We start from the raw sequence: 12,203 nt of genomic DNA on the forward strand, positions 1-12,203 counted from the left end.
AGTGTAACGTTAGTGGTGGTTTACCTGGAATTATTTTAACAGAATCGTACGACATCGTAAATCAAATGGATCTTTGGGGAGTGTACCTATTTCATCTCGTATTCATTGGTGAGTACTGCCGTAAGATATGTTGTAATTAATTAATATTGATTGACCCGTTTCTTCCATTACACCTGTGTGTAACGGAAGAAGGCCGCCAGAAATTTGTCACTGAAAAATAATTTCGGCTGCAACTGTGCTAATGCCGGTTAAGTGTATATTTAACATTTATGAAATTATTTTGATGTGATATGAAAGTAAAGGGCTTTGTTTCTAGAACCATATCGCAATTGAGAATCAATTCACGTTTAGATGGAGTATTTGACTGTTTTGGCTGCCAGACGAAGTCAAGCTGTGAAAATAAGAAAGTCCTTGGACCTTAAGGAGTAACAGTTGGCACCTTAAGAGTACATCTTAGGCTAGCAATAGCCTACATTTTAGTTGTAGGAAATTATGGTTTTGCCATCTAGAGAATGGGCTCCCGAGTGGCGCAGCAGTCTAAGGCACTACAGACCCTGGTTTGATTCCAGGCTGTATCACAACCGGCCGTGATTGGGGGTCCCATAGGGCGGCGCACAATTGGCCCAGCGTCGTCCGGGTTAGGTTTTGGCCGGGGTAGGCCGTCATTGTAAATAAGAATTTGTTCTTAACTGACTTGCTAGTTAAATAAAAAAAGAACATACATTAAAATGTGATTGCAATTTAAATGTATGCCACATTGAAAATCAATATGAGGTTGAAAGTAAGTGGCTCACTAGCACTTCATAAGTGTTCTGATACCCAATAATCTGCATACACCCATTATGATGGGTCAATTTCAACATGTAGGCAATTATTGGAACTCATCAAAATTGTGTGTGTGTGTGTGTGTGTATATCAACTTGTCTGACAACATCAGCATTAAGCTAACCCCTGTGCACTGATGAAGAACCTTATGACAACACTTTGCTTAAAGCTAACATGTATACTGCTTTATGACTTATTATACACATGTACGATGTGTTTACTTTAAGGCCTATAATATGTCATGTCTATATGTTGTAAATGTCTCTCTGTGTTGCACATTTTTTACTCAAAATGGTTATTAGGCCTATGCCTAATTTAGTCAGGATAAATAAAGATGATAATAATGCATTTTCTATCCTCTGGAAGGTGTTCATACATGCTTATGACAAGAAAGCATTATACCTGTCCACTATAAGTAAAGTGTTTACTTATATATTCAATACATTATGTAGGATGAACTGCTGCCTTTCCCCTCAGGAAAGGTGTTAGAACATTAATGAATTTAATGAAACAAGGCAATCAGTCTTGTCCCATCTAGCTGTATCATACACATGACAATGGATTGTATCCTACTAGAATTGAATCTAATCCTACTTTAAAATAGACTTCAATGCAAGGGTGTAATTTTGTGTTGTATATTAGAGAAGGGTCAAGGTAAATGTGTTCCGGGGTCAATACCCTTCTAGGGGGGTCCGAGGGTATGCCCCCTCAGATAAAAAAAAATAGCTGTGAAATGGTCGTTTCTGGTGAATTTGAAGGGGAAATACATCCCAAACTTCCCTGATAATTTGGTCAATATATCGCAACCACAACTGATATACCAATCATTTCTGTATTACTTTAAACTGTTGGTCTAACTCTTAACAGTTTAGAAAGTTGCAACCAAACACCTGCTTTGACTACATTTAAATGTCATAACCCATTTTGCTTAATTGTGTACCCTTCAATCAAGTGCAGCGGGTTCAGACAGGAAACCGGAGTGTTGCATCAACTGATGGCATCAGCTGATATTGCACCAATTAGATTAATCAATCTAAGTTAATATGGCGGTTTTGCACACATATTCTCTGTCTGCTGCGCGCAAGCTATGCACTGGTGTTCTTGGTGACATACTATTGCTGCAACATGCGTTACTCCCCATGCATGTCTGTTTTCTGCTTTCCCACAACTCACCCTAACCTCCAGCTGTTTGGGCTCTGCTTTTGTTTCAGTCAGGGGGATTGTTATAGTGTACATTGCTCACTGCCTGTATTATTATTATCTTAACAGGATGCATGCTCTGGCAGTGAGCTTCTCCAAAGGAGCAGAGCCTAACGCCGAAGACTAACGAATTGCATGTAATTGTAATCTTTTCTAATCAAAGGTTCAACGTGGTGTTTTCTGTCTGAAACATGCTTGGCATGTAATTGTTTTGGAGAATGCCTATGAGAAAGTCAGTTCTGGTGACCTTTCTACTCCAAATTGAATGAAAATAAGATGATGCTGCACCATTTAAAATATAATCTCCCCTTCAAAAGTGAACCTAACAACATTTTGGTCCATATTATCAGACTGCTGTGTTATTTAGCAATAAGCATTATCACCTGTAGCCCAACTTATGCAGCATAGTGGCTTCAAATTAATAGGCTGAAGCCCATCTGTGTTTTTGCAAATCATTAGCTAAATCAGTGCTTCCCAAACTTTTTCAGTCATGCCCCCTTTCATCATGGGGGAACATCCTGTGAGGGGTGGTCCAAAATAGGGAGGGTTGTCAAAAAAAAAAATTGGGTTTGGGGAGGGTTGCGTGTTTTTTGGGGGGGGCACAAGGGATGGTAGTGCGGTTTTCCCCTGGTTTACATTCGCTTTTTTGCAGGTTTTACAATATAATTTCTTCCATCCTAGCCAAATTTCCTCATGTGCTTGCATGCGCCGCCTCTATATCAAGATGTTTTGGTACTTCCCTTATACAATATTGCTTTTCCGTGTGCTAACTTTTATTGTAAACTGGGTGGTTCGAGCCCTGAATGCTGATTGGCTGACAGCCGTGGCGTACCATGGGTATAACAACACATTTATTTTTACTTTGTATGCTCGGGCCTTATTGCTTAAGTATGCCGCAGGTCAGTTTAATCTACCAGTCTAATGGTCTATCCTGCCCTCTATCCACCATTCATAGTGACAATAGCGGAAGGTGGATCGTTTGTCCAGATCTGCAATAGGTTAACTAGCAATCATACCACACACAAAATCATTCACGGCTGCATACATTTTTATATGAATCGACAAAAACAAATAGGAATAGCTGATAGGCAGCGGAGAGGCCAGGTGCATCACTGCGCATGAAGGAATAGGGAAGACATGAGACACACAGCTCAATTTGATTTGGATCAATTGTGGGCCTACTTTCGACAGTTTATATGGTCTAGAAAGGCACAGTAGCAAGCCAGTCTGGCTATATTTAAAAAAACTTCTGATACTGATTGCGTTGTCTTTTGCAGATCATCATTCTCCTCTGTCGTCCTATAATAATGTGGCCACATACTGCATGCTCCCGGCAGGTCCAGGTATTCAGGAAAGCTTAACTCATGCTCTGCCTCTTCTCCAATCCGAGCAGCTAACTTTTTAAAAGCATTACCTTTTATATATGTCATAAACACAACCAGTCACAATGTTTTCATCTGATTAGGCTACTTCAAAAGTCTCCTGTAGGCGTGCACACGTTCATCCAAAATATACAGATTATATGAATGATAATGAACTTCCACAGGGTGGTGAAAGTGCACAGTGATGAGGTTGATGGTCCTTTCTATAAATATCGAGGGTCTTATTTTGGCTGTCTGTCATAACCTACACCCTGAATTTGCGCTCCAGCACCATTCTTTCACGCCTTGCCCGCCTGCTGCTGAGGAGAGAGAGAGAGATAGAGAGCCATTAGAGGAGCCTTGGCCTAAGCTACTGTTGATTGTGAAGATGTAGGCCTTTTTCTTGGAAGTAAAACAAAAGTTAGAGGAAAAAGATTATGCGTATAGTGAAAAGCCTACAAGGGAAATTTAATAGAAGTTTTAATATTGTAGTGGACTAAGATGAGAAGAATGTAGGCTACTGAGCAACTCCCTATTCAGGTAGGATGCAATTTTGAAATGTACATTTATTTATAATAATTTGTATTATCATTATGATTATTGTATATCATTGTTATTATTGTAAGCCTATTTATTAATCGAAACCAGTTCCACACCAGTGTGTGGTTTACTTCTGTTTGAGACATTTTCATTGGCTAATTTAAATGTTTAATTGTGTGCTCCTTATTTAGTTTATGATAAGCTATAAGTAGGCATGTTGTAAAATAAATAGCATTAGCCTTTCTGTCATTGGTTGGGTATGATAGGGTCTTGTCTTTGTTGGTAATTACTGCAATATTGCCTTCTCAAAACTTTTGTGAAGGTTTAAACCAAGTGCAACTGTAATGCTGTGTTTGCAGCAAAACTGTATAATAGCCTGCTTGTAATTGTTTCATAAGAAATGGCTTGGCTTACTTTTGCTATTACCCAAATAATGTTTGGAAACTTTTGTCAAGGTTTGGTGTGGTGTGGCTATTATTAAGCTTTAGCTACTGCAAGCCTACGATACAAAGACAATGTGCACCGACGCTCCAACTTACTCCAACAGTTGAACTTGGGGTTAGGAAGAATGTTTCAGGCCTATCAGAGTTACTCCTATAATCAAAACATATACCAAATAGTCTGATAGACAATTAATGAATAAGCCTCCTCTATATCTGCATATCAGACGCAGTAGCCATGACATAAAGAAATACATGTCGGTCTCATAGCATGCCGCCGGCATATCTCTATCTCTCTGGGGCTAGGCCGAAGATTCTCTTTCTTTATATAAGATATATACAGTACCAGTCCAAAGTTTGGACACACCTACTCATTCAATGGTTTTTCTTTATTTGGACTATTTTCTACATTGTACAATATTAGTGTAGACATCAAAACTATGAAATAACACATGGAATCCTGTAGTAACCAAAAAAGTGTTAAACAAATTAAAATATATTTTAGATTCTTCAAAGTAACCACCCTTTGCCTTGATGACAGCTTTGCACACTCTTGGAATTCTCTCAACCAGCTTCATCTGGAATGCTTTTCTAACAGTCTTGAAGGAGTTCCCACATATGCTGAGCACTTGTTGGCTGCATTTCCTTCACTCTGCGTTCCAACTCATCCCAAACCATCTCAATTGGGTTGAGGTTGGGTGATTATGGAGGCCAGGGCATCTAATGCAGCGCTCCATCACTCTCCTTCTTGGTCAAATAGCCCTTACACAGGCTGGAGGTGTGTTGATTCATTGTCCTGTTGAAAAACAAATTATAGTCCCACTAAGCGCAAACCAGATGGGATGGCATATCCCAGCAGAATGCTGTGGTAGTCATGCTGGTTAAGTGTGCCTTGAATTCTAAATAAATCAATGACAGTGTCACCAGAAAAGCACCCCCACACCATCACACCTCCTACTCCATGCTTCCCAGTCATCCGTTCACCTACTCGCAAAGACACAGAGGTTGGAACCAAAAATCTTAAATTTTGACTCATCAAACCAAAGGACAGATTTCCACCGGTCTAATGTCCATTGCTCATGTTTCTTGGCCCAAGCAAGTCTCTTCTTCTAATCCTTTAGTCGTGGTTTCTTTGCAGCAATTCAACAATGAAGGCCTGATTCACTCAGTCTCCTCTGATCAGTTGATGTTGAGATGTGTCTGTTACTTGAACTCTGTGAAGCATTTATTTCGGCTGCTACCTCTAATGAACTTATCCTCTGCAGAAGAGGTAACTGGGTCTTCCTTTCCTGTGGTGGTCCTCATGAGAGCCAGTTTCATCATAGCGCTTGATGGGTTTTGCGATTGAACTTGAAGAAACTTTCAAAGTCCTTGAAATTGTCCGTATTGCCTGACCATCATGGCTTAAAGTACTGATGGACTGTTGTTTCTCTTTGCTTATTTGAGCTGTTCTTGCCATAATATGGACTTGGTCTTTTACCAAATAGGGCTATCTTCTGTATACCACCCCTACCTTGTGACAGCACAACTGATTGGCTCAAACGCATTAAGTTAGGTCTAGGGTCCTTTTTTCTCAATTTCCACCTGACTGACGTGCCCGATGTAAACTGCTTGTTGCTCAGGCCCTGAAGCCAGGATATGCATATAATTGGTACCATTGGAAAGAACACACTCTGACGGTTGTAGAAATGTTAAAATAATGTAGGAGACTATAACACAATAAATATGGTAGGAGGAACTCCAAAGAAAAACCACCAGAATATTTTTTTTGTTTGAGAGCCCATGCTCTTACAATGGAAAGTACAGGGAAATAATGAATTCTATCTCCCAGGATGCAATTCCTATGGCTTCCATGGGGTGTCAGCAGTATATGTTCAAGGTTTCAGGATTGTAACTTCCAAAACGAATGAGATAGAACAGTTTTAGTACAGGGACACAGTCTTGGAAATTCGTGTATGCACGCGTGATGAAGACAGAACGCACCTGCTAAAATTGGTTTCCTATTGAACATACTTCTTTCCGTAAGAAATATTATAGTTTGATTACATTTTAGGGTATCTGAGGAGTCAATAAAAATGTTTAGGGGTAGATTTTCAGATTCCTATCTCTGCATGTTGAACGAGTGGATTACTCAAATCGATGGTGCCAACTAAACCGACTTTTTGGGATATAAGGAAGGATTTTATCTAACAAAACGACACTACATGTTATAGCTGGGACCCTTTGGATGACAAATCAGAGGAAGATTTTTGAAAAGTAAGTGAATGTTTAATCGCTATTTCTGAATTTATGAAACCTGTGCTGGTGGAAAAATATTTTGTTGTGGAGCGCCGTCCCCAAACAATGGCATGGCATGCTTTCGCTCTAATGGCTACTGTAAATCGGACAGTGCAGTTAGATTAACAATCATTTAAGCTTTCAACCGATATAAGACACTTGTATGTACATAAATGTTTAATATCCATCATTTTAATGATTATTTATTTGAATTCCGCACCCTCCAGTTTCACCGGAAGTTGGGACTCCTAGCCCTAAGAAGTTTTGTTAAGAAGGAAAGAAATTCCACAAAATCAACTTTTAACAAGCCACACCTGTTAATTGAAATGCATTCCAGGTGACTACCTCATGAAGCTGGTTGAGAGAATGCCAAGAATGCCTTGATGACAGCTTTGCACAAAGGGTGGCTACTTTGAAGCATCTGAAATATAAAATATATAATTTTATTTGATTGACACTTTTTTGGTTATTGCATGATTCCATATGTGTTATTTCCTTGTTTTGATGTCTTCACTATCATTCTACAATGTAGAAATTAGTCAAATAAAGAAAAACCCTTGAATGAGTGGGTGTGTCCAAACGTTTGACTGGTAATGGTATATATATATATATATATTAATATCCTACAGTGGACACCTAAGCCTTAAGGCATATGCATGCAATGCCCTGAAGCATTTAGTACTCGAATCTCCCGACAGCTGAACCATGAGGTGGACAATTATTGTTTTAGTAAAGTAGCCAGGCAATCTAAACGTGAAGGAGTACAGGTGAGTCCAATGAAGCACTGATGCGCGTAATGAAGCTGACAGGTGTGCGTAATGATGGACATCCTGGCACCCTCGAGCACCAGTGAGGGGGAACGGGAACGGGAGCGGGAGCAGGCGCGATGGTACCCCCCCCCCACCTGGCATTCCACCTGGGCGAGCCTGACGGGCCGGGTAGAAGAAGCCCGACGAGCCAGCTACGGCGTGGGAGCCCGATGATCCGGCTGAGACGTGAAAGCCTAACAATCCCGCTGAGGCGTGGGAGTCTGATGAGCCGGGTGAGGCGTGGGAGCCCGACGAGCCGGCTGAGGCATGACGTGAGATGGGAGCCTGCCGAGCCAACCGAGGAAACCTCTCGAGCCAGCTAAGGCGTGGAAGCCCGACGAGCCAGCTGAGGCATCCCCTGTTCCACCGGCAGTGGCACCCGGACTTGACGTCACCAAAAAACAAAACAAAACAAAAACCCCTGGTGCTTCACATTGTGTGGTCAGCATTCTGTAAGGACAGACGCTTGGAGACGAGATGCGACGGGAGCGGGAGCTACAGACTAAGGTTGAATATTTTTCCAGTATATTACAAATGTTCCATCCTGAGAATAATAGCTTTTCCCCCAGGTGACCCGGTATTTCCCACATAAACCAGAACGGTCATTCTGAAGCAGGGTTTCAAACTCATTCCATGGTGAGCCGAGTGTCTGCAGGTTTTTCTTTTTTTCTTTCAATTAAAACCTAGACAACCAGGTGAGGGGAGTTCCTTACTAATTAGTGACCTTAATTAATCAATGAAGTACAAAGGTGGAGTGAAAACCCACAGACACTCGGCCCTCCATGGAATGAGTTAAGCAGGGTTGATATTGGTCGGTCCCTGGATGAGAGACCAGATGCTGCTGGAAGTGGTGTTGGAGGGCCAGTAGGAGGCACTCTTTCCTCTGCTCAAAAAATAATAAAAAGATGCCAATGCCCCAGGGCAGTGATCGGGTATATTGCGCTGTGTAGGGTGCCGTCTTTCGGATGGTACATTAAATGGATGTCCTGACTCTCTGTGGCGTAAAAGTAGGGGTGTTAACCCCTGTGTGCTGGCTAATTTGGCCCTCATACCATCATGGCCACCTAATCATCCCCAGCTTCCAATTGGCTCATTCACCCCCCCCATGTTACTATTCCTCAGGTTGTTGCTGTAAATGAGAATGTGTTCTCAGTCAACTGGTAAAATTAGGGTTAAATTGAAATAAAACATTACGCATGACAGAAAAACCCATAGATGTAGCTATGTTAAAAGATAAGGTGACCCCCTGGAAGCCAGGTGGAGATGTGTAAATTATACACACATTCAGTCCTTATATAGTGAATTCGGAAAGTATTCAGACCCCATGACTTTTTGTTACGTTACAGCCTTATTCTAAAATGGTTAAATTGTTTCCCCCCCCCACCAAACTACACACAATACCACATGATGACAAAGCAAAAACAGGTTTCAGAATTTTTGGCAAATTCATTCAAAAAAAATTAAAATCGCATTTACATAAGTATTCAGACCCTTTACTCAGTACTTTGTTGAAGCACCTTTGGCAGCGATTACAGCCTTGAGTCTTCTTGGGTATGACGCGACAAGCTTGGCACACCTATTCTGTTTCTCCTATTCTTCTCTGCAGATCCTCTCAAGCTCTGTCTGGTTGGATGGGGAGCGTTGCTGCACAGCTATTTGCAGGACTCTCCAGAGATGTTCGATAAGTTTCAAGTCCAGGTTCTGGCTGGGCAACTCAAGGACATTCAGAGACTTGTCCCGAAGCCACTCCTACGTTGTCTTGGCTGTGTGCTTAGGGTCCTTCGCTCCTAACCTTCAGTCTGAGGTCCTGATTGGACCTCAGTCTGAGGTCCTGATTGCTCTGGAGCAGGTTTTCATCAAGGATCTCTCTGTATTTTTCTCTATTCATCTTTCCCTCGGTCTTCGCTAGTCTCTCAGTCCCTGCCACTGAAAAACATCCCCACAGCATGATGCTGCCACCACCATGCTTCACCTTAGATGGTTGCCTGGTTTCCTCCAGACGTGACGCTTAGCATTCAGGCCAAAGAGTTAAATCTTGGTTTCATCAGACCAGAGACTCTTGTTTCTCATGGTCTGAGAGTCCTTTAGGTGCCTTTTGGCAAACTCCAAGCGGGCTGTTATGTGCCTTTTACTGAGGAGTGGCTTCCGTCTGGCCACTCTACCATAATAGCCTGATTGGTGGAGTGCTGCAGAGATGGTTGTCCTTCTGGAACTCTAGAGCTCTATCAGAGTGATCATCAGATTCTTGGTCACCTCCCTGACCAAGGCCCTTCTCCTCCGTTTGCTCAGTTTGGCCGGGCTGCCAGCTCTAGGAAGAGTCTTGGTGCTTCCAAACTTCTTCCATTTAAGAATGATTGAGGCCACTGTGTTCTTGGGGACTTTCAATGCTGCAGAGATGTTTCGGTAACCCTCCCCAGATCTGTGCCTTGACACAATCATGTGTTGGAGCTCTATGAACAATTCCTTCGACCTCATGGCTTGGTTTTTGCTCTGACATGCACTGTCAACTGTGGGACCTTATATAGACAGTGCTGTGCCTTTCCAAATCATGTCCAATCAATTGAATTTACCACAAGTGGACTCAAATCAAGTTGTTTAAACATCTCAAGGATGATCATTGGAAAGAGGATGCACCTGAGCTCAATTTCGAGTCTCGTATCAAAGGGTCTAAATACTTATGTAGATAAGGTATATCTGTTTTTATCTTTAATACATTTGCAACAAAAACTGTTTTTGCTTTGTCATTATGGGGTATTGTGTGTAGATTGATGAGGGGAAACAATTATTTTATCAATTTTAGAATAAGACAAAATGTGGAAAAAGTCAAGGGGTCTGAATACTTTCTGAATGCACTGTATTACTGTAGCATATGCTGCAACAAATGTAGGGTCCAAAATGGAGATAAGTCCACGACTTTATTGTGTAATCCTGGTAACGTTTTAAATTATTTGTGTATATATATTTTTTTAACTGACAAATAAAATCAATTAGTCCAAATTGTGCAGTGGCAATTTGTTGAAAGGAAAGAAACATATTTTACAAAACACCACAACCATGATATTGAAGTTCCTGAAGTTGGAGTGTTTTGGTTTTGTTTATTGGTTATGTGGTGCGGTGCGTTGGCACAGAAACCTGCTTGTGGATAATATCCATCAAAATGTTGAAAATCAGATTTCCCCCTAGCTGATCATTGTCTGCAACCGGCTCTGATCGTGAACTAATGAAACAGGCAGGGAGAGTGAGCTCCTCTGTGGTGGTCGGCGAACCCTCAATCTTCTGGCCCATAGCCCTGTGTTGCATCGACTGTGCCACAAAAGTGAAGTACATATCCACATTTATAAACCCAGTTATTGTTATTTGTAGTCGTACAATTCTTTTTAGTTAATTTTATGAGGGGGGATGGTGTTACATTTATTTTACAGTACAAGGGGATGGTCATGTGAAAATATTTTTGTAATTACAACCCAGTGGGCTACCCAAGAGGAAACGCCAGCGTTACACTGTGTGATTAAGGGTGAAAACCAGCCACCTCTTCCATCCATTCAACTGGCGAATGTAGACACTTGAGAGTAAGATGGATGACCTCTGATTGCGAATTCACTACCAACGGGACTCTCGGAATTGCAATATTCTTTACTTTTCAGAAACATGTCTCTCAGACAAGATAACCCCCCACTGCTATCCAACTCGATGGATTTTCCATTCACCGGGCGGACAGGACATTGGAGTCTGGGAAATCGAGGGGGGGGGAGTGATTTTTAAAAAATGTGTACCTTTATTTAACTAGGCAAGTCAGTACATTTGTAACTAGTACTTAAGTAGTTTTCTGACCAGATACTTATTTTCTCTTAATTGAGTAGTTTCTTAAGAGGGCTACTTTTACTTAAGTAGAGGTTTTCAGGGGGGGACAGCAATGACCCCCTTGCCCCCCCTGGAACTTACGCGCCACAATGTACTGCATATTTGTATGCCTGGTCTAACTTCCACAATTTACTGGTACCCTAATTTACTGCCGCTGCATTGAACAATGTATATAGACTTTTTAAATTTTTTTCTACTGTGTTATTGACTTGTTTATTGTTTACTCCATGTTTAACTTTGTTGTTGTCTGTTCACACTGCTATACTTTATCTTGGCCAGGTCACAGTTGTAAATGAGAACTTGTTCTCAATTAGCCTACCTGGTTAAATAAAGCTAAAATAAAAACAAATTAAACTGTTGGCCTGATCATTTCACATATTTCAGAGCAACAGTTGTAGTACAGAAACGGTGACGCATTCCCCCATTTTAATCATTTCAGACAATGCTTCGGCATCGTTGCTGAATGACAGACACTCCTTATGATTGGATGAAGTCGCTATTGATTTCGTGTCTCTGAAGTGTGCGAGTGAGAAAGGAGAGTCTCATGTTGTAAGCTATCTATTAGTAAAGAAAACACTGACATGTTAATCCTGACCTAATGTTAATATTATTATGGTTATTGACATGGCCATAACACCAGAGTTGATGATTCCTATCTGAATTTGGGCCCTGGCATTCCCAGCTCATCAACAGAGGGCTAACATGAGAATAGACATTTGCACTATAGCCTGCCTCAGTATTGATATTATCTTCAGCAACTCGAGGACTGTCTTCTTTAGAGAAATGTAGAGGTTGGAGGTGAGGAATTCTGAAGTGAAATTAATACAGTTATGCATAACATAATATGATTTAATGTCCATTCAATTGGCATAAGGTAGAGAGGATGTCTG

General features: G+C 41.2%; 1 protein-coding gene across 1 annotated transcript in view; it reads left to right on the forward strand.

The window, feature by feature from the left end:
* Positions 1 to 12,203, forward strand: part of LOC112246460 (GDNF family receptor alpha-4-like) — a 106,077-nt gene that overhangs the window by 338 nt on the left and 93,536 nt on the right. The window contains exon 2 of the mRNA XM_024414778.2: positions 43 to 108. Coding sequence (XP_024270546.1) covers positions 66 to 108 — 43 coding nt within the window. The 5' untranslated portion in view covers positions 43 to 65. The remainder of the gene's footprint in view (positions 1 to 42; positions 109 to 12,203) is intronic.

Source organism: Oncorhynchus tshawytscha, linkage group LG09, assembly GCF_018296145.1.
Source record: "Oncorhynchus tshawytscha isolate Ot180627B linkage group LG09, Otsh_v2.0, whole genome shotgun sequence".
Classification (NCBI taxonomy): domain Eukaryota; kingdom Metazoa; phylum Chordata; class Actinopteri; order Salmoniformes; family Salmonidae; genus Oncorhynchus; species Oncorhynchus tshawytscha.